This window comes from Cervus elaphus, chromosome 32 (assembly GCF_910594005.1).
Source record: "Cervus elaphus chromosome 32, mCerEla1.1, whole genome shotgun sequence".
NCBI lineage: Eukaryota > Metazoa > Chordata > Mammalia > Artiodactyla > Cervidae > Cervus > Cervus elaphus.
In genome coordinates, this window is record NC_057846.1 from 32,820,018 (window position 1) to 32,845,318 (window position 25,301).

At 39.3% G+C, this 25,301-nt stretch overlaps 1 protein-coding gene and 1 long non-coding RNA gene across 2 annotated transcripts in view; one reads left to right on the forward strand and one right to left on the reverse strand.

The window, feature by feature from the left end:
- LOC122688078 overlaps positions 1-8,668 on the reverse strand; it is an 85,181-nt gene extending 76,513 nt beyond the window's left edge. The window contains exon 1 of the long non-coding RNA XR_006339320.1: positions 8,367-8,668. This is a non-coding gene — a long non-coding RNA (uncharacterized LOC122688078). The remainder of the gene's footprint in view (positions 1-8,366) is intronic.
- A 39-nt stretch (positions 8,669-8,707) lies between these two features.
- Positions 8,708-25,301, forward strand: part of TNKS (tankyrase) — a 155,972-nt gene continuing 139,378 nt past the window's right edge. Inside the window, exon 1 of the mRNA XM_043893900.1 lies at positions 8,708-9,426. Within this exon, the coding sequence (XP_043749835.1) occupies positions 8,754-9,426 (673 nt within the window). The 5' untranslated portion in view covers positions 8,708-8,753. The remainder of the gene's footprint in view (positions 9,427-25,301) is intronic.

Below are 25,301 nucleotides of genomic sequence, written 5' to 3' on the forward strand. Positions count from 1 at the left end.
TCTTAAACTCTAAAGTTTAAGGCAATAGTGCTCCACCTTTAAAGCTGCTGTAACTCAAGGGGTGTTGAAAGCTCTAGGAATAGAATATCACTAACACTGTTCCTGGAGACCCCAATCCTCAGGAAAGTTGAAAAGGCTAATGACATTATTAAGAGGCATCTGTGTAAGCTAACTCAGGAAACACAAGACAGTTAGTTTAAAGTTTTACCCATACCTTTAATGAGGGTTTGAACTGCCCCTAAGAAGAATGGACTGTCTCTAAGGCAGACTGTCTTTGTGCACAGATATTTCCATAGATCCTGAAGCCTTAGAATTAAGTATGTGACTCAGCTTTTAGCTTTTCAACAGACATTACTGGGAGGCTTACTCCTGACCCAGCCTTTGAGTCAAATAAGCTGCTATTTGAGCCAGGAGCCAAGATGGGCCTGAGAATCTAGGTGGGCTTGCTTTTGCTGACTCCAAAAGTCATGAGTGTGCCATTTGACCCTCAAGACAGCGACTTCCTGTCCTGGACTCATTCCTACGGTGCATTCCACAATCGGTCTGATTGCTGGGTCTGCGGAGCACTCCCCTCCTCATCAATTGAAGACTTCCCATGGTGGGTTTCTCCACTTAAAGGAAAGGACTTTCTTCAACTCTGTGATGACATCTAACAAGCCTAAGATGGACTGATGTAACTATGGACATAATGTGACTTTTAATTTTGATTATGTTTTAACTTGGTTTAATAACTATTTTGCCTTACATCTGTAACTGTATAATGGGGTTTGTTTCTAACCATCTGAAAGCTTTTAAGTTATAAATGGTTGTTCAAGCTCCTATGAGTGCCACAACCTCCTCAAACTATTACTTGGTACCCCTGGATCAAAGACCCTCAATATAAGGGTTAGGAGAATATGTTGCCTCAACAATTCAGGGATGATGCCCCTCAACAGCAGGAAGTAGTTATGCAATGAAAATGATGCTCCTTTCCCATGGCAATGTAATTCTCCTAAAAGAAAAGGGGGGAATAAGAGAGTCAATTCCTAGGCAGGTTGACAAGAAGTTCGGGCCCCCAAGGAGAGAGGGGTCTGGGGCTCTCAAGGATGAGATGGTGTTAGTTGCTGAGTCATGTCCAACTCTTTGCAACCCCATGGAATGCAACCTGCCAGGCTTCTCTGTTGATGGGATTCTCCAGGCAAGAATACTGGAGTGGGTTGCCATTTCCTTCTCCAGGGGATCTTTCCAACCTGGGGATTGAACCAGGGTCTCCGGCATTGCAGGCAAATTCTTTACCATCTGAGCCACCAAGGAAGCCTCAAGGAGGAAATAAGGGTCTGGAATTCTCAAGGAAGAGGAAAGGACAATCATCCTTTTTTTTTTTTTTTTCTCTATATTCCTTAGTCTTAGCCACATAAAATGTTTTTTTCTTTAAGCCTAGAACTGATGATTACACAACAAACAACTCAGTTTAAACTCTGTACTAAGGATTATATTACAATAATGTATCCTGCTTGAGGACAGTTTCTCCTTCCTGAAACCTTCTGGCTAATCCTGTTATCTTAAAATGTCCATTATGGGAGTGAGTCTAGTGAGATCTTTACAACCTTGAGACATTCTTTTGATTTAGTGTAATAACGAATTTAAAAAGTATTAACTCCCTTGCTAACACTAGGGATGGGGGCATTCTCCATTCCCCTTCTGATGTCTATGTGAGAAGCTTTCTCTGCCCTTTTTCACTTTAACAAAACTCTGCTACACAAAAGCTCTTGAGTGATCAAACAACCTGGTCCCTGATCTGGAAGGTAAATCTTCTATTCAGAGATCACAAATCAGACACCATTCACTGTAAGCTATCAGTTACATGCTGCTTAGTACCCTAGATGCACTGGCCTTGGAGCACTCACATTGTGTTCACATCTGCTGATGGATCTGTCTCCCCCACTAGACCATAAACCTTCAATATTTAGAGCCAGGTCCAATTCATTTTGATAATCTCTGCCTGGCATGGCACCTGGCACCTAGAAAACACTTTCGAGCCTATAGGGGCCAAGATCTACTGAGTAAAGTCATCTAGATCTCAATCACTAAAAGGAATGGTAGAGAATAATTGCCCTCTCACAATACCAAGTAGCAGGAACTATGCAAATCCAGTTTATTGTCACATGGAAAAATAAGCCAGGGGCTTCATATCACCGGATTTTCCAAAGCCCTTTATTCATTTTCTATTGCTGCTATAACAATTAACAACCTTAATTCCATCTGTGACCTTGAATGCACTTTGCCATGTAAGGTAACATATTCACAGATCCCAGGGATCAGGGCATGGCTATACTTGGGGTGCTATTATTTGGCCTACTACAAGTCCCAAATATAGACAGAAAAATAAATGCTGGATTGTTCTATGCTTTCTCTGATATACGGCCTTTCATTTGTTGGGTTGGCTTTTTCTCTCTCAGGCTATAGGTCCTTCTCATGTATTTGGTGACTCATTGTGTAAGCGCATCTTCTCTGGGAGATTGTAGCAAATGTTCACTGACTCCAGGAACTACGGCTGTGTGGCTTTCCCTGGAGTTGACTATGGTTTTTCCGGCTCTGTAGTTTCTCAGCAGGCTCTATGGTTTCTCAGTATTGTGGGCAGAATCTTTGGAGGGAGAAACATGCAAACTTCCACACTGAGGAGCCCTCCTTTGCAGAATCTCCACCTCCCCCACATCATGACTACATCCAGAAGGGAAGATTTCCCTCTTCTTTTCCAGTTTCCAAGCCTTTTTTTCCTTTAAGATACTATGAAAAAAGACGTATGAGAGGCTAGAGATCAACATTAGCAGGTGAAAAGGAACCTACTTGTAACTGGGCAGGCAAAACCAGTCCTGTCTCCCAGGTAACCTTTAATGTCCCATACCAGAGGCCTTCTCCAGTTTTTGATAATAAGAGCTGACATTTACATAGCATTTAGCAAGTGCCAGAAGCTGTTCTAAGCAACTTGGCATATATTAACTCATTTATTTCTCCCAACTCTTAATATCCCCACCTTGCAGATGGGTCTACAGACGTTGAATAACTTCTGGATTATTCAATGTTTTATTCTGAGCAACATCAAAACAAAAGCAAGGTATGAAGGGATGGGTAACAGCCAGAGAAACTGCACACACACATACCATTTAGCTCAAACAGCTTCTACTCATTTATTTCCTTCAACCAGCCAAACAATGCAAGCAGGCAAGAGGAGAAGTGGGTGGAATCCTGTTCCAGGATGGACTAGTGCCTCTCACTCCCTTGGGTGCCGCTCATTCTCGCAGAATCAGTGTTCATCAAGGCTTGGCTGGCTGGTACACTGCTCTGATTAGGGAGGCTGAGCCCTCAGGCTTGGCCTCACTGTTGGTCTGCAGCAGCATCAGCCCTATTCTGATTGCTGTGCTGTGCTTAGTCGCTCAGTCCTGTCTGACTCTTTGTGACCCTATGGACTGTAGCCCACCAGGCTCTTCTGTCCATGGGTTTTCTCCAGGCAAGATCACTGGAGTGGGTGGCCATGCCCTGCCCCAGGGGATCTTCCCAACCCAGAGATTGAACCCAGGTCTCCCGCACTGCAGGCAGATTCTTTACCATCTGAGCTGCTGCTGCTGCTGCTGCTAAGTCACTTCAGTCGTGTCCGACTCTGTGCAACCCCATACACGGCAGCCCACCAGGCTCCCCCATCCCTGGGATTCTCCAGGCAAGAACAATGGAGTGGGTTGCCATTTCCTTCTCCAATGCATGAAAGTGAAAAGTGAAAGTGAAGTCGCTTAGTCATGTCCGACTCTTCACGACCCCATGGACTGCAGCCCACCAGGCTCCTCTGTCCATGGGATTTTCCAAGCAAAAGTACTGGAGTGGGGTGCCACTGCCTTCTCCTCTGAGCCACTAGGGAACTCCAAAGTCACGTAAGCCATTACATCATTACATATGCATTATTATATATAGTTATATCATAGTTACCTCATTTCCACATCAATATATTCCAGAACTTTGGAGAACTTTCCTAAACATGTTTATGACTTTGGAAGTTTTTCTAAACTTGTTTATAACCTTTGGAACTTTTCTAAACTTGTTTATGACCAGGTGTTTATCTTTTTTGAATGAGAAAGCCATGTGCTAATCCTTCATGGGGAATATGTGGACGATTTTAATCACTTTTGGAAAAAAATGTTTACAAGAAATGCTTTGGGAAAGCTAGTTTACCATTTTTAAAGTACAGCAAATAGATTTTTATTTATCCTTGTTAAAATGTAGAATGAGCCATCCTTTAATCACACACAGCTAGTTAGTGACAAAGTTAGGATTCACATTCAAGCAGTCTAAATGCAGAATCCACATGCTTAACTACTAATATTGTCCTGTCATCAATGCCCATGATGCCAGAAGCCCAGGTTTCTCTATGAAGGTATTACTACTACCTAAGCTGAGAGAATGTTTAGCTGAAGTTTTATTCAGAAACCCAGGAGAATCTTTTTTTGTAAAGCTATAGGTGAACACGGCCTGGAACTAACAGTTCCTTGTTCCACTCAACACTACTCCCAAGTGTACAGTTCATACCAGAGAAAATCCAGTTCATCAGAGGGCAGACAATAGATGTCTTGTGAGCAACATCCAGAGGACCCTGCTAAGTAAAAGATAAAAATCAACTGCAGGGGGGATGCAAATAAACTAATATATAGGGAATCTTTAAATTATTATAATTTTCTTCCCTTGTAATAAGTTGCTTTACCTAATAAAATTTTCTCTGGCACAATGCGGTTAGCATGATTACAACTGTTAGAATTTTTGTTCATCTATCGGTTCAGCTGAGTCACTCAGTCATGCTATTTCAAATCCTAAAAGATGATGCTGTGAAAGTGCTGCACTCAATATGCCAGCAAATTTGGAAGACTCAGCAGTGGCCACAGGACTGGAGGGTCAGTTTTCATTCCAATCCCAAAGAATGCTCAAACTACCGCACAATTGCACTCATCTTACATGCAAAATGATGCTCAAAATTGTTCACCTATAGCTTTACAAAAAAAGGTTCTCCTGGGCTTCTGGATAAAACTTCAGCTAAATATTCTCTCAGCTTAGTAGTAATACCTTCATAGAGAAATCTGGGCTTCTGGCATCATGGGCATTGATGACAGAAGGACAACAGTATCTTCTTCTAAGTCCCAGGTGAGGAAATGGCACTGTCTCAGCCAAAAGATAACTTTAGTTTGTGCTGTGGTTGCAGAGGAGGCAATGCAGAGAGCACTGAAGAATAAGTGGACTCAGTACATAGGAGACACTGCCAGCGAACTCGGATCTGGAGCAGATCAGTAGGAAGGATGTGGATGGAGTAAAGACACCAGGTCTAACGGCAGTAAAGACACCACACAAGTTCATGACTATGTAATTTACAAAGATTATCCTATGGGGAGAAAAATAAATATCACAACACTGTCCTAAAGATGAGTGACCTTTGAATTGGTGGCTCTTTTGTGTCAGCAATATGGTTTCAAGAGAGTGCTGTGTGCTCACAATTTTATGCCACTTGGACATGAGTTTTCTGAAAACATTTAAAATAAGATGCTATACAACTATGATACTCAACAACAGTTACTGGAGATAGTAAGGGCCTGGGAGGAATCTTCAATTTTCAGAAGAAACAATTAAATCTGATTCTCTCTGTTTAAGATTCCTGTTACATGTAAAACAGTGGTATTTATTCCTAGTCACTATCTTTGCCGTAAGGGAAATTGTGAGGTGAATGCTATCAGTAGTCGCTATTAACACTTTATGTATGACACACAAAAGCATGAAACTAAAAACCGAGATGTCCTTACAAAACACCCTGGTCTTTCAACCCTCACAAAAATGCTATAATAAAATCAGAATTTTAGAATGACAGAGTTGAAGCCTATCTACCATGACTAGCCAGCTAGTAACCACCAGAGATGTGATTCAAGCCCAGGATTGTTTTACTATAAACTCTGAATTTTTTTCATGAGGGTACAGTGCATCCCTCATGGAACTGGGTTTAGATATAAAGCAGCAGGTAATGATATCTGCTCTTTCATGTTTAGAGCTCAACATTAGTGCATACAAACCCAAACCTTATAAATACTTAATGTTAAGCACTTTTACTACTTTCCAGTGAAGGGGAAAAAATTGCAATTGATTGAATGCATTTTCAGACACTGTTTACCAGTAGAATCAGTTCAGTTCAGTTCAGTTCAGTCGCTCAGTCGTATCCGACTCTTTGCGACCCCATGAACCGCAGCACACCAGGCCTCCCTGTCCATCACCAACTCCCGGAGTTTACTCAAACTCATGTCCATCGAGTCGGTGATGCCATCCAGCCATCTCATCCTCTGTCGGCCCCTTTTCCTCCTGCCCTCAATCTTTCCCAGCATCAGGGTCTTTTCCAATGAGTCAGCTCTTCACATCAGGTGGCCAAAATATGGGAGTTTCAGCTTCAACATCAGTCCTTTCAAAGAACACCCAGGACTGATCTCCTTTAGGATGGACTGGTTGGATTTCCTTGCAGTCCAAGGGACTCTCAAGAGTTTTCTCCAACACCACAGTTCAAAAGCATCAATTTTTTGGTGCTCAGCTTTCTTCACAGTCCAACTGTCACATCCATACGTGACCACTGGAAAAACCATAGCCTTGACTAGACGGACCTTTGTTGGCAAAGTAATGTCTCTGCTTTTTAATATGCGATCTAGGTTGGTCATAACTTTCCTTTCAAGGAGTAAGCGTAGAATAGTTTCAGGCAATTCAGCCTTTTTAAAATATCTCTATCCAGCAGAAACTTTTAAGTTTATTTTGTACAGATACACAGACATATTAGATGCATTTTGAATTAGGGTGAACATTACTATCAGTAACTGGCCATCAGGGTAGCAGATAACGTAATTCCCATGTTCCCATTCAGGGACAGGGTCACAGTAAAGGGGCCAAAGGGGAGTTATGGACATCTAATGCACATGTTGATTCACCAGCTCCTCAATGCCACCTCGTGCTGTCCATTACGATTCAAAACCAGGAGAATGTGTGAACAGATTTTAGTTACACTGAGGGAAGTTTTTCTATCCAGTCACACATTTGTCAATATGTGAACAATGGCACAAATTTATCAAACAGACAGATAATGTTAGTATTATAATCTGTAATCACAGACTAGATGGCAATAAATGTCATTCATAACATTATGTTTTTGACCTTATTGTATTTAATGGTAGTCATAAATAAACTTACCTACTTATTTGGATGGGAATGTTAGCATTACACTAATTAGACTGAATAATGAACATGTGAAAGGACAGTTTATCATGTGGTTTAGTATTCTGCAAAACACAATTTCTACCTGACCCATCTAAATCTTGGGCATTTCTTAAGACACAGAATCTCCATCTATGTCCACTCTCTTGGAATAATGCTATTTTTTTAAAATTTCCATAATGCCTACTTTACTATTAAACAAGAAGCAGGAAATGGAGACCTTAATGAGATGATCCAAATCATTGATACATTTCTTTCAATGGTAGACAATAAAAAAAGGAAGGTATAGGCAGAGGAAAGAAAAAGAAATGCTGAAGAATGGCTTTTGAAGGTGAGTGATGGGTGTAGCAAGCCGGTTTTTATCTTAGTTTGGGAAGGAGAGGGAAGAGGGATGAGAGAAATAAAGAAGAGAAGGTCAGCTAAAAAGAATTCAAAAGAAACGAACATGTTTGTCATTATTTCAGTCGAGTTTAAGGTGAGAAATGAAAGCACAAAGGTAACAACAGAAAAAACATAACTTTAGTAGTTAACATTTATTGAACTATTAATTCCATTTTGCAGAGGGGAACCTAAGACACAGAGGGGTTAAATAGCTTGCCCAAATCTACATAGCTCGTTCATGGCAGAAACTCAATTTCAATCCTTGCAATCTGAACTTCTATTTTAAAACGAGGTACTTAACAAAGCACATAAAGTGAGAACTCTCATAGAGAGGGGATATAGAGACCAAGGGATTAACTGAGAGGGGGAGAAGGCTGCATTAATTTTTTTTTTTTTTTTTACCAGTAGGCTAATTATGTGTGTTAGTCTCTCAGTAGTGTCCGACTCTTTGCGACCCCATGGACTGTAGCCCATCAGGCTCCTCTGTCCACGAGATTCTCCAGGCAAGAATACTGGAGTGGGTTGCCATTCCCTTCTCCAGGGGATCTTTCCGACCCAGGAATCAAACTTGAGTCTCCTGCATTGCAGGCAGATCTTTACCATCTGAACCACAAGGGAAGCAGACAGAACATTTTGTAAATGTTAGCTCATTTAATTCCGCTAACAATTCTGTGAGATAGATACTAGCTCATTTTTCAGACAGGGGCACTTGACATTTGATAAACGATACATACCTTGCACAGAATTCCATCTCACGCAGGTTCTGCAGCAAGACAAGTAAGCCTGAAGGAGACTTGGCAACAGAACGGAACAGGGCAAGGTAAACAAGTTCAAAGCGAGAAATGCAGGAAAAGTTTCTCACTTAAGCCTAGGCTAGTTCCAGTTTTCAAATCTCCCCGGCCAGCCCGCGAAGGCGTCACAAAGCCCGCCCCTCGGTGGCGAGGCCACGCCCCCTTTCGCGGAGGGGCTCGGAGCTCCCAATACTTCCCTCCCACCCTTTGACCACGCCCACTCCTCCTAGCATCATTTCCTGTGCGCTGGGCGCTAATTGGTCCGGCAGTCGGAAGTGAGGGCGGGCGGTGGGGCCGTTGCCGCAGTGACAGAGCTGGGGGAGTCCGAAGATGGCGGCGTCGCGTCGCTCTCAGCATCATCACCACCATCATCAACAACAGCTCCAGCCCGCCCCAGGGGCTTCGGCGCCGCCGCCTCCACCTCCCCCCCCACTCAGCCCGGGCCTGGCCCCTGGGACCACCCCGGCCTCCCCTACGGTGGGCAGCCTGGCCCCGTTCGCCTCCCCGAGGCACGGCCTAGCGCTGCCGGAGGGGGATGGCAGTCGGGATCCGCCCGACAGGCCCAGATCCCCGGACCCGGTTGACAGTGCCAGCTGTTGCAGTCCCACGAGCACAATCTGTACGGTCGCCGCCGCTCCCGTGGTCCCGGCGGTTTCTGCCTCATCTGCCGTCGGGGTCGCTCCCAACCCAGCCGGCGGCGGCAGTAACAATTCACCGTCGTCCTCTTCTTCCCCGACTTCTTCCTCCTCTTCCTCTCCATCCTCCCCCGGATCGAGCTTGGCGGAGAGCCCCGAGGCGGCCGGAGTTAGCACCACAGCACCATTGGGGCCTGGGGCTGCGGGCCCGGGGCCAGGGGTCCCAGCAGTGAGCGGGGCCCTGCGGGAACTGTTGGAGGCCTGTCGCAATGGGGACGTGTCCCGGGTAAAGAGGCTGGTGGACGCGGCAAACGTGAATGCTAAGGACATGGCCGGCCGGAAGTCTTCTCCCCTGCACTTCGCTGCAGGTCAGAGACTTTTTGAATTGTTTATTAAGGGTTTTGGTGTTTGGCACTGGGGTCCGGGTAGGGAAAGAAAACGAGTTATGATGATGGGAACGATGGGGGCGTGGTGATGATGCCTCAATACTTCTCGGGAAGCCTTGAGGTTCCTTTCTTTAGGTGGTGTCAGGGTGACGGGGGCGTGGTAGGGGAACGTGTGAGTCCCTTCTTTTTAGTTTGCACAGTGATCCTCGGGCTCATCCCCAACCTCCCGTAGTGGTCGTCTCAGGACATGGATATACTTAAACTTTTTCAGTTCCGTGTGTGTCGGAATAAAGTTAGATCTGAGCAGTGTTAGAATAGTTTTGTCGTGTGTTTACTCATTTCCTTTTTACAGGAGTAATGTCGCATGAGGACAAACTAGCCCAAGAGAAGTTTAATAAAACTCAACAAGTGTTAAGTAGCTATCGTAACCTTATCATTAATATAAGAGACTTAAATGTGAGACTTAAATGAAGTTAGTGAAACTTTCTCCCCTTTTGAGGTAGTGTACAGTCCGATTGGGTAGATCAAAATGTGCCTATGTGAAACAGCTGTAGAAGAATATTTGGATGCATTATGTGATGGCAGAAGAAAAGGCTTTCAAGTTCTGGCAACTGCTGTCTGTTGGTTGTGTAACAGATAATTTTCCTTATCTCAGTAGCCTCCATCTCCTCATGGGCAAAAATGTATATGGGAATTGTGTGAGGATTTAGTGAGAAGTATCTGAGACCTAAGTTCTCCCCTGAAAGTACTTATTCCTAAAACCTAGACCACTGTACACTTTTTTTTTAAGCAAGTAATTGTTTTCTTTTAAAAACAGCTAACATGTTTTTATAAAATACAGAGAAATTTAAAACGAAAAGGGTCATAATCTCCTTGCCTAGATACCTCCTATTGACATTAAAAAAATAAAGATTATATACCTTAGAAATGTTACGTTAGAAATGTGTATGTTGTATGTACATTCATATAGTACAGAAATATATGAAATGAAAAAGCATCGCACATACACATCAAAGATCATACTCTGAAGATAACTTCTGTTAAGTTTCATGCTGTATTTTAATATATACCACTCTTTGAGTTTGTTCTGTTAATGTAAAGCATATGTTAAGAACTTAATGTATTGTTTATTTCTACCAGAACTCGGAAAATATTTTTATCCTCATTTTACAGATGACAGAAGTGAAGCATGTATAGCTTAAATAATCCTAAATTCACATAAGAAGTAGTGGAACCTGGATTTAAATTTAGTTTGATTTTAGAATGTGTGAAGTCCAGGTTAAACAATTATACTTGGTTTAAGATCACTTTTCATTTTTGTGAGTAATTTTTATGGAGTTTTCACTTATGGCAGTGTTTGGGGAGAAGTAGTAATTGGGGGCATATACACTCCAAGAGTAATGTTCACACTTTTTTTTTTTTTTGCAGCCCGTACTTAGCAATAAATTTTATGTTGTCACATGCAAAGTGAATCAAAAGTTTCAGGAAACAGTTCTTTGCCTTGCTACGTGTGTTGTACTCTGATATTTTATATCCTAATCTATTTCCTTTCTTGCAAATGCTGTCTGTGATCCCATTAATGAGTCAAGGTCAGCAATGTGAGAAATACTTACAGGAAATCATTATTAGATCGCTGGAAATGTGGACACTACCATTAGGAAAGATTGAGAGCAGGAGGAGAATGGGGTGACAGAGGGTGAGAGGGTTGGATGGCATCATCGACACAATAGACTTGAGTTTGAGCAGACTCTGGGAAATAGTGAAGGACAGGGAAACCTGGCATGCTGCAGTCTGTATGGTCGCAAAGAGTCAGACATGGCTTAGCAACTGAGCAACAACAACTATTAGGAATGTAGTGAATTGAATCAAAATCAGGCTCCCACTTAAGTATGCAGATGGTCACAAGTGTTGCTTATTTTAGATGAAATCATTTTTTTAGGCAGGATGAAAGATCTATGATAAATGAAGCAAGACTGCCTTTGTAGACTTTACTCCAGATTTGACTGTTATAACACGTTGTTTCACAAATCGTGTCATTTTTCATCATACTACATTGTAAGTAATCACTTGCAGATGATAGTTATATTAATTTTTGTAATATTTAGGATTAGTCACACATAAAATTGTACTTATCTCCCAAGTCATATCTTCTGTTTGCCACAGTAGTTAACTGTTAGTTCTGTTTTAGAGTTCTCTGTGTACCCAGCTAAGCGAGAAGACAAACAGTGAAACCGTCCTGTAATTATGTTGTAGTTATGAGACCCTAATCTTGAACTGGCTTATTTAGGGGAAAAAAAATAATCTCTTTTAGTTTCATGTGGAAAAGGGAACAAAAACAGTGAAACTCTCCATGGTATAAAAACATAACACTCTAGTCCATTTACTGTGTTTCATGTTTGTGTTCATAGCATTAAAGCTTTCTTTAATTTAGTCTTCTTCATGTGTAGGCTGGGTAATTAAAAGTGATTCTCAGTTGAATATTACTTGATTGGAATGCTAGTCACTGAATGTCATGGAAGAGCTGTTTTAAAGATAGGAAATTGGTGCCATGCCTTGGATGGAAAGATTTAAAAATTGTAGTTCCAGTGTTCCACAAATCTTTTATTACTTAAGATGTGAAAGTCACTCAGTCGTGTCCAGCTCTTTGGGACCCTATGGACTTTACAGAACCCCATGGAATCCTCCAGGCCAGAATACTGGAGTGGGTAGCCTTTCCCTTCTCCAGGGGATCTTCCCAACCCAGGGATTGAACCCAGGTCTCCCACATTGCAGGTAGATTCTTTACCAGCTGAACCACAAGGGAAGCCCAAGAATGCTGGAGTGGGTAGCCTAACCCTTCTCCAGCTGATCTTCCTGACAGAGAAATCAAACCAGGATCTCCTGGTTTGTAGGCGGATTCTTTACCAAGTGAGCTGATAGCTTATGTAGGTTGGTGTTAAATATTGACACAGTTTTGAAGTGGTCAGTTGTCCTTACCCTTATGGAGCTTACAGTCTAGTGGGGAGCTAAAAGCAGCAATAACAAAAACCCCACAGAGTGTCCTAGAGTGATAGGAAAAGTAAACTACTCTCTTTTGGAGCAGGCAGTAAGGATGTCTGTCCTGATTTTAGATCATTTAAAGAAGTCTTTCTAGATAAAGAGATGTTTTAAAGTGAGGATTTAAAGGATGAGTCCAAGCTAGCCAAGCAAAGATGGAAGGAAGAATGTTAATTAATGCCTTTATTTCCGTTTAAAAATAAGTATAGTTCTATGGAATGAAATGAAATCATTTTTAAGGCTCTTTGAAGTGGTGTGAAGTCATATTCATATTTAAATCCTTATGCCTTTTTTTAAACCATAATTCTTTCCAGCAGCAGAGTTAAGAATTCTTTCTATCCCACTTTGGACTGTGATAATTGTTAAATGTGGCTTACAGACAGTATTAATAATGTCCACAACTAGAAACATCATCTTTAGTTTCCACTATTGGTATAGATTCATAAAGTACAGCTTCTGATACCTTCTTAAAATGACTATATCAAAATGATCCAGTCTTTTATTGTTGCGTAGAGTTTATATAATTGGAGAAGGAAATGGCAGCCCACTCCAGTATTCTTGCCTGGAGAATCCCAGGGACAGGGGAGCCTGGTGGGCTGCCGTCTGTGGGGTCGCACAGAGTCAGACACAACTGAAACTACTTAGCAGCAGCAGCAGCAGAGTTTATATAAGACTTTTACAGATAAGATGCTTGACCTTCGTTGTTCAAAGGACCATCAAAGCTGTTGTTCAGTTCAGTTCAGTCGCTCAGTCGTGTCCAACTCTTTGCGACCCCATGAACCGCAGCACGCCAGGCCTCCCTGTCCATCACCAACTCCCGGAGCTTACTCAAACTCGTGTCCATCGAGTCGGTGATGCCATCCAACCATCTCATCCTCTGTCGGCCCCTTTTCCTCCTGCCCTCAATCTTTCCCAGCATCAGGGTCTTTTCCAATGAGTCAGATCTTCGCATCAGGTGGCCAGAGTATTGGAGTTTCAACTTCAACATCAGTCCCTCCAATGAACACCCAGGACTGATCTCCTTTAGGATGGACTGGTTGGATCTCCTTGCAGTCCAAGGGACTCTCAAGAGTCTTCTCCAACACCACAGTTCAAAAGCATCAATTCTTCAGTGCTCAGCTTTCTTTATAGTCCAACTCTCACATCCATATATGACCACTGGAAAAACCATAGCCTTGACTAGACGGACCTTTGTTGGCAAAGTAATGTCTCTGCTTTTTAATATGCTATCTGGGTTGGCCATAACTTTCCTTCCAAGGAGTAAGTGTCTTTTAATTTCATGACTGCAGTCACCATCTGCAGTGATTTTGGAGCCCAGAACAATAAAGTCAGCCACTGTTTCCACTGTTTCCCCATCTATTTGCCATGAAGTGATGGGACCAGATGCCATGATCTTAGTTTTCTGAATCTTGAGCTTTAAGCTGTTGAAATAGGATCAATTTAGAGTGATGTGTCTCCTGAATTCAATTCCTAGTAATGACATATTTTTGTTAAAGGACAAGTATATTCTGATGAGTTTTCTTTTTAAAGAAAAGTTCGGATAAGGTCTTTGTGAAAAAACAACAATGAAAAAAGAGTTTAATGAAGCACTGATTTCTGAAATTTCATGATATTTACTTTAAACTGAAGAAATTTTGAAGTAGGCTTCCTGGTTACTTTAATGGTGAGCATTAGTTAACATATGACTTGACTGGGACTTGTGATATGGGGTACTTCAATATCAAAACCAGCAAAATATGTATGGGAATTTTGTGCTTTCTTTTGATTTGAGAGATACCTACCTCAACACACATTAACCGTATAGAGATTGCCTGACTCATTTCTGTTTCTCTTAATTTTTTTCATCATGTCCATGCTTGTCCCCCTACCTCCATCTCCTTCACTGTACAAATGTCAATTCTGTTTTAAAAAGAAGAAAACAAAACACTATCCTCTAGACTGTTGTTGCCCATCAGTAGGTAAAAAAAATGAGTCAGAACACTTCAGTTCTGGAATGGGAATCTTTCTATACATTATCTGGCAAAGTCCTTGATTATACTTTTAAGCAAATGTTTTTGCCTCAGGGTTTAGGAAAGATCTGATGTGATAACAGAAGAAAAGGAGCTAGTTTCAGAAATATCTTCTCAGACTTAAAATTGTTCAAACTGAATTATCTTTTACTTAGTCTTCTCAACATCTCATACTTTGCTTAAGGTACCACTTTAAAAAAGTTCACATAGAACTTTTAGTTAGAAAGGTGTACAAAGTGTCTCTTTCTTTTGCATTAATGATACCACTCTTTGGAAACAAATGATTGAAAGAGCAAATTAGTTATATGAAGATGTTATATAGAAGTATCTCTCAATAGTAGTGAGTTGGTAACAAGCAAACTGCAGCCATAGAGGAATATGTACATCAGTTAAAAATGCTGTCTGATTTCTGCTACATACCTGTCTGCTTATGTTTTCCTTTATCCGTCAGTATTTTTTTTATGATGTGTAAATTGTAGACATTTGTGCAGCTGCCTGTAAATACACCAGTATACATATCATTATCCAGAGTTTAGTGTTTGTTTAAAGATTTGTCTTTTCATGTAAAATCTGTACAAAGCTTACATGTTATAGTCACAGAATTCTGACAAATGCAAATGCCTGTATAATCCAAATCCTTATAGATAATTCTAACTTCAGAAAGTTCCTTCATGTTATTTCCCTCTATCCCTACCCTTCCCCTCCCAGCAGACATATTGTTCTGACTTTTTTCCACTATAGATTGAGTTGCCTGTTTTAGAAGTTCGTATAAGTGGAATTATGCAATATTTGCTTTTTTCTGTAAGACTTCTTTTGCTAAACATAATGTTTTTGATGTAACTTGTATCAGTAGTAGGTATTTCATTATATGAGCATGCTACATTTGGTTTATCCCTTCAGTTTGGTTTATCCCTACTTTTAGACCCTTAGGCTGTTTTCAATTTTTGACTATTATAAATAAAGCTGTTATGCTCATTCTTGTAAAATTCTTTTTGAGAACATAGATTTTTCTCAGTACTTCATATTGAAATTGCTGGGCTTTAGGATAGGTAAATTTTAAGTTTTATAAGAGACTGCCAGACTTTTTCCCAAGGTGGATATGCCATTTTACATTCCCATTGACAACATACAAGTTCCTGTTGTTCCATATCTTTGCCAACATTTAACGTTTTCTGTTGCTTTCATTTTAACCATTCCAATGGGAATGTGTGGTATCTCATTCTGGTTTTATTTTGCATTTCCCTGACCTTTCATGTGTTTATTTGCCATTTATATTTTTTCATAAAGTCCACTTACCCTTTTTTTAAATTGGGCAAATCAGTAGTACTATGTTAGTAACTATTAAAGCCTTACTATATTAGTTACTGTACTTCCTAATGTGTGTGAAACTACCCCAACACTTTCCTGATTTTCCCCTGGTGACTCAGATGGTAAAGGATCTGCCTGCAATGTGGAGGACCCAGGTTTGATCCCTGGGTCGGGAAGATCCCCTGGAGAAGGGAATGGCAACCCGCTCCAGTATTCTTGCCTGAAGAATCCCCATGAACAGAGAAGCCTGGCAGGCTACAGTCCATGGGGTCACAAAGAGTAAGACTCGACTGAGTGACTAACACTTCCGCTTTTCACCCCAAAACTTAGTAGCTTCAAATAACAAACATGTTTTATTTTCTGTGGTTCGAGATTCCAGGTGTAGGTCAGGAATCTGGGCAGGCAGATTCCTTACCATCTGAGCCACCAGGGAGGCCCCTTTTATATATATAGATATATATATAACTTAGTTATATATATATAACTGGATCAGTGTGCTGTATACCTGAAGCTTACAAGCACTGTAATCAACTATAGTTCAGTTAAAATTATTTCTGTGCATTACTGCAACAGACCAATGTATAGCTATGTTTTCCATCCTTTGCAAAAAATAATGTAATTTTACTTTTTCCTTGTAACAATTTTTATATCATATTTATGTTTTCATAATTTTACTGGCATTTTTAGGTATATAAACTTATGCATGTGAAAGTATTAGTCGCTCAGTCCTATCTGATTCTTTGTGACCCCATGAGCTGTAGCCTGCCAGGCTCCTCTGTCCATGGAATACTCCAGGCAAGAATACTGGAGTAGGTTGCCATTTCCTTCTCCAGGGGATCTTCCCAACCCAGGGATCAAACCCAATCTCCCACATTGCAGGCAGACTCTTTACGGTCTGAGCCACTCCAAAAAAGAAACTATATCCTTATTTCTTTTAAAAGATTTCCCCTTTTACATTTCATTTCTCATAAGCAGGAGTTAGGAAACTTTATGTACATATGGCCAGACAGTAAAGATTTTAGACTTCATGCCCTGTGTGATCTCTGGGTCAGCTCTGTCAACTGGTCAGCTCTGCTTCTGTGCCATGAGAGTATCCATAGACAATGCATAAATGAATGGTATAGTTATGTTCCAATAAAACTTTATTTATAAAAAGAGGAAATGGCCAGATTTGGCACATGAGTTTTAGTTTGCTGATCCCTGTCATAAGGCATTGTGTGTATTTTTTTTTTCACTTTTGTTTTCCTTCTTGTTTAGTCTTTACTTCTGAAATACTTTTTTATTTTGAATTATTTCTGAGTTCCGTCATCTTATTCTAACTCATATATATGCTAGTCTTTCATATCTTACATTTTTCATATTGTCTTTTAGCTAATATTAAAACAGTAGATCCTAATTTCGGTTTTTTGGGGGGGCATTTTCTTCTAGTATATATTGCTGATAGAGGTGTTACCCTGTTCACGTTCTTATGAAAACTCTGCGTGGAATTTGACCTCATTTTTTTTTTACTGCTCATTTTTAGAGAAATTAATTGCTCAATAATCAAGGATAAAAATAGAAGCCTGAACCTTGAGGGTAACTCCCCTTGTCCTTTCTCCTCATGTTGGACATGGAACTCGGACCTAGAATAGATAAGTCTCACAGGAAGGTTTGCAGGACCATCTCTTAAAGTCATAGCATTTAAATTAAGAAACATAATTTTATATTAATATCTTAGTTTCTATAGCCTGCATTGCTGCTTTCTAGGAGCCTTAACCAGAGACATCATGCTAAGGGCATTTTATAGGTAAGATGTCTTCCTCATAGTCTGTTTACATAGAAGTTTTCATGAAGAGAGGCTGTCTAGTCACCTGCCTTTTTTTCCTCCCCCAAGGCATCCCTTTCTTTCGCAAGGAACTGACTAGGTCACAGGCTAGGTGTGCCTTTCTTTCTAACCAGACATGATTCTTTGGCAGTTTACAGACCAAAGAAATATATCTGGAGGATAAAAGGCATATCTTCAAGGGCCAAGTTGTGAGCATACATATGTTTAAAAAAAAAAAGTTGGATCTTCAACTTAGAGCCCAGGAGAAGAAAAGTGATAGAGGAATGTAAATAATGCTAAGCAAATGCATTTTATTTTAGTGTTAGGTCTTAGAAAGGAATAAACATCATCATGAGTCTTGCAATGAAATGCAAGTGAAAACACTAGAGTAACTTACTCATAAATGTATTTAGTAGCCTGCTTTTGCTTCTTGGACAAAGAAATGTTTTAAGTAGTTGATTGTAAAATATGTGAGAGATACAATTGAAGACACAAGAGCCTCTTAAATTCTCATTTTTCCCCTATGTCAGGGTACTTGAAGTTACCTTGGTCTATGTTTATTCTTCTGACAGGAACACTCAGAAAGGTGGGTTGTAGCCCTGATATTGGGGGGGCCTAACACCTGTATCATCAATGTGGGCTCGTAATAAGAATTGAGTAGCATGGGTTTCTGGGGTATTTATACTAAAGCCCAGGTGCTCAAGATAACATTGAGGTTCATGTTCTAAAAGTTATTTAGTTTTGAATAATTGAGGAAAGTTATGAGTGTTTTGTTTTTGTGTGCCTACTGGGTTTTCCTTTTAAGGCTTCATCAGATATTCAGGATTGCTTTTCCCTACAGTGAGTTGCTGGGACCTTTGTCAAATAGAAACTTGCTTTGCCTGTCGGTACAGGAATCTGTGTTTAAAATTAAAATGAAAGCAGTGTGAGCCTAAACCTTTTTTTTTTTTTTTTTTTTTGAGTGTTTTCTTGGAATGTGTCGGTTCCCTTTTGAATTAAGGTTTGTGAATTTTTTAATTGTACAAAAAAGAAATAAAGTGTTGTAAATTTTCCTTTCCCTTTTGCCTTTTTGGTATAACACAAACTAAACTAATGGTTGGTGGCAGATGATTTATTGGTTTGTTTGTGTGGACTTGCAACTTTTTTCTTCTGTGGTAGACTTTTTTAAAAAAAGAAGCAACTTTTTTACTTTATGAAGAACACTCTTAAGTGAAGCTGGTGGGTTTTTTTAAAAATTGTGAGGGTCTGCTGGTGAAGAATGCAATGACTAATATGTGTCCAAGTATGTCAGCGTTACAGAATACAAGGACTGCTTGGTGCCAGTGTTTTGGTTCATGTCAAGGTGTCAGCAGTTTTACCTACTGTTGCTTTTGCATTATCATGAGCACCATCTTAATATTATTTTGTAAATGGTTTTGACTTCTGAGATTCCCCCCAGAAAGGGTCTCTGGAGCCGCCAGGGGTCCACAGACCACACTTTGAAAACTGCTGAACTAATACAAGTAGTTCTTAATTGTGCTAACTTTTTTTTTCTTTTGAGAATCTGATAATAGGTATGGACATTTCCCTCAGAAATATATATTTAAACATCAGACTTACATGTAATTTTCAGAGGGTTATAACTTCCAGAAGCAGTAGCTCAGTGGTTCTCAAACTTTGTATCAGAGCCACCAGGAAGGCTTTATTAAAGCAGGTTGCTAGGCCACGCTCCCACCTTTTCTCGTTCAGTTGGTCTGGAGTAGTCTGAGGATTTGTGTTTTTTTATCCATCCTATTTAGTACTTCATGAACTCTTAATAATCTGAAATTTTGCGTTTTCCTTTAATTAAGAGACGTCCTGTCATTGTTTCTGCATATATCTTTCCTCTCTTCCATTCCTCTGTCTCACCATATCTCTTCTCTCCTCTACTTCAGTTTCTCCTTCTCCAGTGTTTTTTGGGAGAGTTCGTCAACTGGTTTTTCCTCAGGAATTGTTTCCTTTATTTCCACTATTATCCAGTCAACTTATTATATCCTTTATTTCTCCTATGATGTTTTTCATGATAATATTTCCAGTTGGTTTTAATTGATAGATTTTTGTTCTTGTGTTTTCAGTATTCTTCAGTTTTTCGCTGGCAACACTTAATTTGCCAATTTTAAATATCTTTTTTTGGTCTAGTAATTCTGCTTTCATTTATTCTGTCATGGTGCTTGCACACCTCAGACACCTTATTGTTTTCTGTCGTGAGTTTATAATCCTTGGAACTGACAGCTAGTTGGGCCCATATTGCATTTGAGAGGATGAGTTTGGGGTTCTAGGTTTTGGTTCTCCACGTGGTTTTAGACAAATAAGGGCATGCGTCAGGGTAGAGAGGCCCTGGATCGGGGTGACATCCTAGGTGCTCAAGATTCCCCTGACTCTTTTCTGTCCTGTAGGCATGTAGGCATGTCCTCTGTGTCCTGTGGGCGTGTCCTTTGCTTCCCTCCTCAGCCAGGTTCCACGGTTGTACTTGGTATTACCCCTTCTCTTCTGGCTAGAGGCGTGTTGGAGATACCGAACTCATGTTCCCCCACAGCACAGGGGACAGGGTGCCAGTGCTGAGGGGGCAGAGGACACAGATCACCTTCCTCTGGTCTCTATTCCACCCAGGATAACCGACCTTCTGCAGTTCAGCTGATGTTTCTTCCCACAGTGGCACTCAACCATTTTTTTTTTCCTTCCCAAGGAGCTGTGATTTCTTACCCTGTTTTTGTTTGTTTGTTTGTTTTATCTTTTTGTTGTTGTTTAAACTGGCTTCGGAATTTGTGTCTTATCCTTTCACTTTTGGTGTTTTTTCCCAATGTTTTGGGGGGAAATATACATTTTTTTAACCTCTTCCTAATGAAATACTTCCTTTTTTAGTGCTTCCTAATGCCATACTTCTTTTCTTTTATCTAGCTGTAAATGTTTTCCTTTCTAAATCAGATTCTAGAAGGTGGAGAAATTAATTGGTCAGAGTCCGCCTTTGACAAATGAAAAATATATTCAACTTTATTGCTTTATAGAAGTCATTTTGTAGTTTGCTTTCTAAACTGTTATTTCAGAAGTAACAGGGAATATACTCCCTTTTGCTTAAGCATGACTTCTGATCTAATGAAATGTAAAATAGTTTTTTATTTAAAAGCTGATATAGTTAGAGTTGAAATTAGAAAAGGAAGTAATAATGACTTTGAATGTTAAGTAGAAAATGTATGTTTCTTTGTCGTAGAACATTTCTTATAAAGTAAGCAGAAATCTAATAGATATCTAGGGATCTGTGTATATTGGACTGCGTAAATTTAACCCAGTGCATAGAAAACCTTTGACATTTTAAAGAATTATCACAAGACTTCCCCTACCTCCCAGTTCAGAGCATAATATTGTGGCATGTAATTTCCTCCTGGCGTGCATGTGTGCTAAGTCGCTTCAGTCGTGTCCAACTCTGTGACTCTGTGGGCTGTAGCCCGCCAGGCTCCCCTGTCCATGGGGTTCTCCAGGCAGGAACACTGGAGTGGGTTGCCATGCCCTCCTCCAGGAGATCTTCCTGACCTAAGATGGAACCTGTGTCTCCTACAGCTCCTGCATTGCAGGTTTCTTTACCACTGAGCCACCGAGGAAACCCATAATTTCTTCTATAAAATGTAGTGAAACTGAAAACTAAAAAAAAATAGAACTACCCATCATGTTGAAAGGGATCTGCTCTGCTGGGTGTCCTCCTAATTTTGAGGCTGCCTCCTGCACATCAGCCAAGATACAGGTGTGAGTCCAGCTTTTTTCCTTCTAGTTTTGTTGAGATAAAGTTTGCTTTATCACACTGTATAGTTTTTAGGATGTGTGGCATGATTGATTTATGTATGTCATGAAATGATTGCCAGAGTAAGGATAGTGAATATCTGTCATCTCCTATAAATATAAAATAAAAGAAAAAGAAACAAATGTTTTTCCTGGTGATGAGAATGCTTAGGATTTACTCTCTTAACATCTTTCATGTGTAACTTAGAGCAGTTGTAACTGTATTTGTTCTGTTGCACGTTACATCCTTTGTACTTAGTTACAGCTGAACCTGTCCCTATTGACAATCTTTATTCAGTTCCCCCTCCTGCACCCCCACCCCATCTCTGATAACCACAAATCTGATCTCTTTCTCTGAGTTTGTTTACTTTTTAAATACAGTTGACCCACGAATAATGCAGTGAACGTAGTGGTGCAAAAAAGATATTTTTTGAATTAGTGTTTTTGTTTTGTTCAGAAAAATACCCAGAAGTGGAATTGCTGGGTTGTCTAGTAGGTTTTTTTCTTTTGAGAAACCTCCATACAGTTTTCCAGAGTGACTACACCAGTTTTCATTCCCACCAACACTACACAGCAGTTCCCTTTTTTCCACATCCTCACCAGCACTTATTACTTGTTGTCTGTTTGATAATAGTCATCCTAAGAGGTGTGAGGTGGTTTTGATTTGTATTTTCCTGATAAATAGGGAATCGAACATCTTTCATGTGTTTCTTGGCCATCTGTACGTCTTATTTGGAAAAATGTTCAGATCCTCTACCCATTTTTAAAATTGGGTGTTTTTTTATTTTTTTTTGGTGTTGAGTTGTATAAGTTCATTGTATATTTTTGATATTAACCCCTTATCAGATACATGGTTTGCAAACATTCCATTCAGTAGGTGGCCTTTCATTTTCTTGATAGTTCCCTTCATTGTGCAAAACTTCACAGTTTGATGTAGTCTCATTTGTTCATTTTTGCTTTTGTTTCTCTCACCTGAGGAGTCATAACCCCCAAAATATTGCAAAGACTGAGGTCAGAGAGTGTACTGCCTATGTTTTCTTCTAGAAGCTTTATGGTTTCAGGTCTTACATTTAAGTCTCTAATCCATTTTGAATTTATTTTTGTACATAGCTTGAGAAAGTAGTTCACTTTGGTTCTTTTGCCTACAGCCATCCAGTTTTCCCAACATCATTTATTGATTTTTAATTCAGTACAGATATAAATTACTGTGCTTAATAGACCTTTAGAGATGCTCACAGATACCTGGAACTACTGGTATTAAATTGCTGAAAAAGTTTGTTGGCTGGGAAAGAAAAGTTACTTTAGAAACCTTTCAGCTATTGCATAAATGTGTCATGGCTGAATTTTGTTTCATTGAAAGTAATTTTACTGTCATTGTAAGAGCCTTGTTTTGTTTGTTTTTTCGGGGGTTGAAATGGATTGGTATGCTTAAGAAAGTAACCAGGTTATTCTGATATTTTAGGTTCAAGTTCTTCCTAATGGTTTTAGAGAAAACAGTCTTGTCACCAAGTAACATTTTATCTTTCATAACTTTCTGTTATTTCTTCTGTGTCAGAAAAATAGATATAATACATATACATATAAAAGTTCATGAGTTGTTTTTCTAGATAGTTCCAGACTTATTTTATTGTTACTTTGAGAGTCTTTTGGGTACAATTTTTTTGCACTTAAAGAAAAAAATTATAAAATATATGTGAGATGTGATATAAATTTTCTCATTGGTTTTATAAGTGTAGATCAATGAATTTAGCAGTTCAAATGATATACAGCCTTGTGCCTTTGCTGACAATCCAATTAGGTCGAAAATGTCTTTAGGCTGTGATTTTGCTACTATAAATTAAAAAAAATCACTTTTAAATACTCCAAATACCTTAGGTTTTTCTCCTTCTATTAAATTTTAGAATGCATAGTTGTTAGTTACAAGATTTAATATTGCCCAAGGTTGTTCCTTTGAGGCTTTAATTTTAAGCAGTTTAAAATGCTGAACACAAGTGAAGCAATTTTCTGTCTCTAAACTCAGGCCTAGTGAATAGATACCAATGACCTTACATTTGATATTGAAACATTTTTGAGAGACTTTAATTGAAACTCTAACATTAGAATAAGAAAATTGTTATGTATATTGGGAGTAGATAATGTGTTATCAGTTTAGGTTTTCCTCATAGTGCCAGCACAATGCTTTCCACATAATATATTTAAAACTTTCTGAGTATGTGAAATAATGTAATTGTCTGTCACAGTCTTTAGGGGAAAGAAAATGCTAAAATTTATCAAAGAGGTTCATAAAACTTAGTTTAGTTCAACAGTTCATCAGGGTGAACTTTTTATTGCTACTTGCTTGCCCTGCTCAAATTCAGATTGATTATTTATGACTCAGAGGTTCTGTGTGATCTGGTTTTACTGACCTCCCCTAATGCACCACTGCCCCTTTCACTGCCAAAGCAACAAAAAGCTTAAAATACCCAATAATCCTTGAAAAATATGGTATTAATGGAGAAAAACAAAAATAGAAGTACACATGAGATCTGAATTGAAGGAAAGGTATATCATACACATGGATTAGAAGACTCACTATTCTAAATTTGCAACTTTCCAGAATTAATTCTAGAAAAGGAACATACCTCAACATAATCGAGGCCATACATGACAAGTCCATAGCTAACATCACGCTCAGTGGTGAAAAGACAAAAGCGTTTTCTTTAAGATCAGTAACAATATAAGTGTATCCACTCTTGCCACTTTTATTCAACATAGCATTAGAAATCCTAGCCAGAGCAATTAGACAAGAAAAAGAAAAGTCATCCAGATTAAAAAAGAAGAAATAAAATTGTTATATTTGCAGATGACACTATATATAGAAAACCTTGAAGGCTCTATCAAAAAGGTTTAAATAAGAAAATTCAATAAAGTTGCAGGATATAAAATCAATATATAGAAATCTTTAGGCTTTCTTGACACTAATAATGAACTAATAGAAAGAGAAATTAAGAGAACAATCCCATTTACAAGTGTAAAAAAAGAATAAAGTACCTAGGGTAAATTTAATCAAGGAAATGAAGACCTGTATATTGAAAACTATAAGATGCTATTGAAAGAAATTGAGGAAGACAGATAAATGGAAAGATATTCTGTGCTCATGGATTAAAAGAATTAAAATTGTTAGAATGTCTGTACTACAGTATAGCAATAAAGATTCCATGCAACCCCTATAAAAATGCCAATGGTATATTTCACACAAATAGAACAAAACAGTTCTCAAGTTTGCATGGTATCACACAAAAGACTAAAAATAGCCAAAACAATCTTGAGAGAGAAGAACAAAGCTGAAGATAGCACATTCTCTGATTTCAAACTATATTACAAAGCTAACTTAATAAAAACAGTATGATATTGGCATAAAAAAAGACATATAGCTCAATGGACAGAATAGAAAGCCCAGAAATAAACCCATTCATATATGGTCAATTAATTTATGACAAAGGAACCAAAAATATACAATGAGGAAAGGACAGTCTCTTTAATAAATGGTGTTGGCAGAATGGACATCTACATGCAAAAGAGTGAAACTGGACCACTATCTTACACCATACACAAAAATTAACGCGAAATGGATTAAAGACCTTAGTGTAAGACCTAAAACCATACATCTCCTAGAAAAAAACATAGGTGATAATCTCCTTGACATAGCTATTGGTGATGATTTTTTGACTCTGACACCAAAAGCAAAGCAACAAAAGCAAAAATAAGTGAGACTACATTGAACTAAAAGGCCTCTGCATAGTGAAGGAAACCATCAACAAAAATGAGAAAGCAACCTACTGAGTGGAAGAAAGTATTTGTGAATGATGTTTCTGGTAAAAGGTTAATGTCCAAAATATACAAAGAACTCATGTTGAAAACAATGTTGAGAG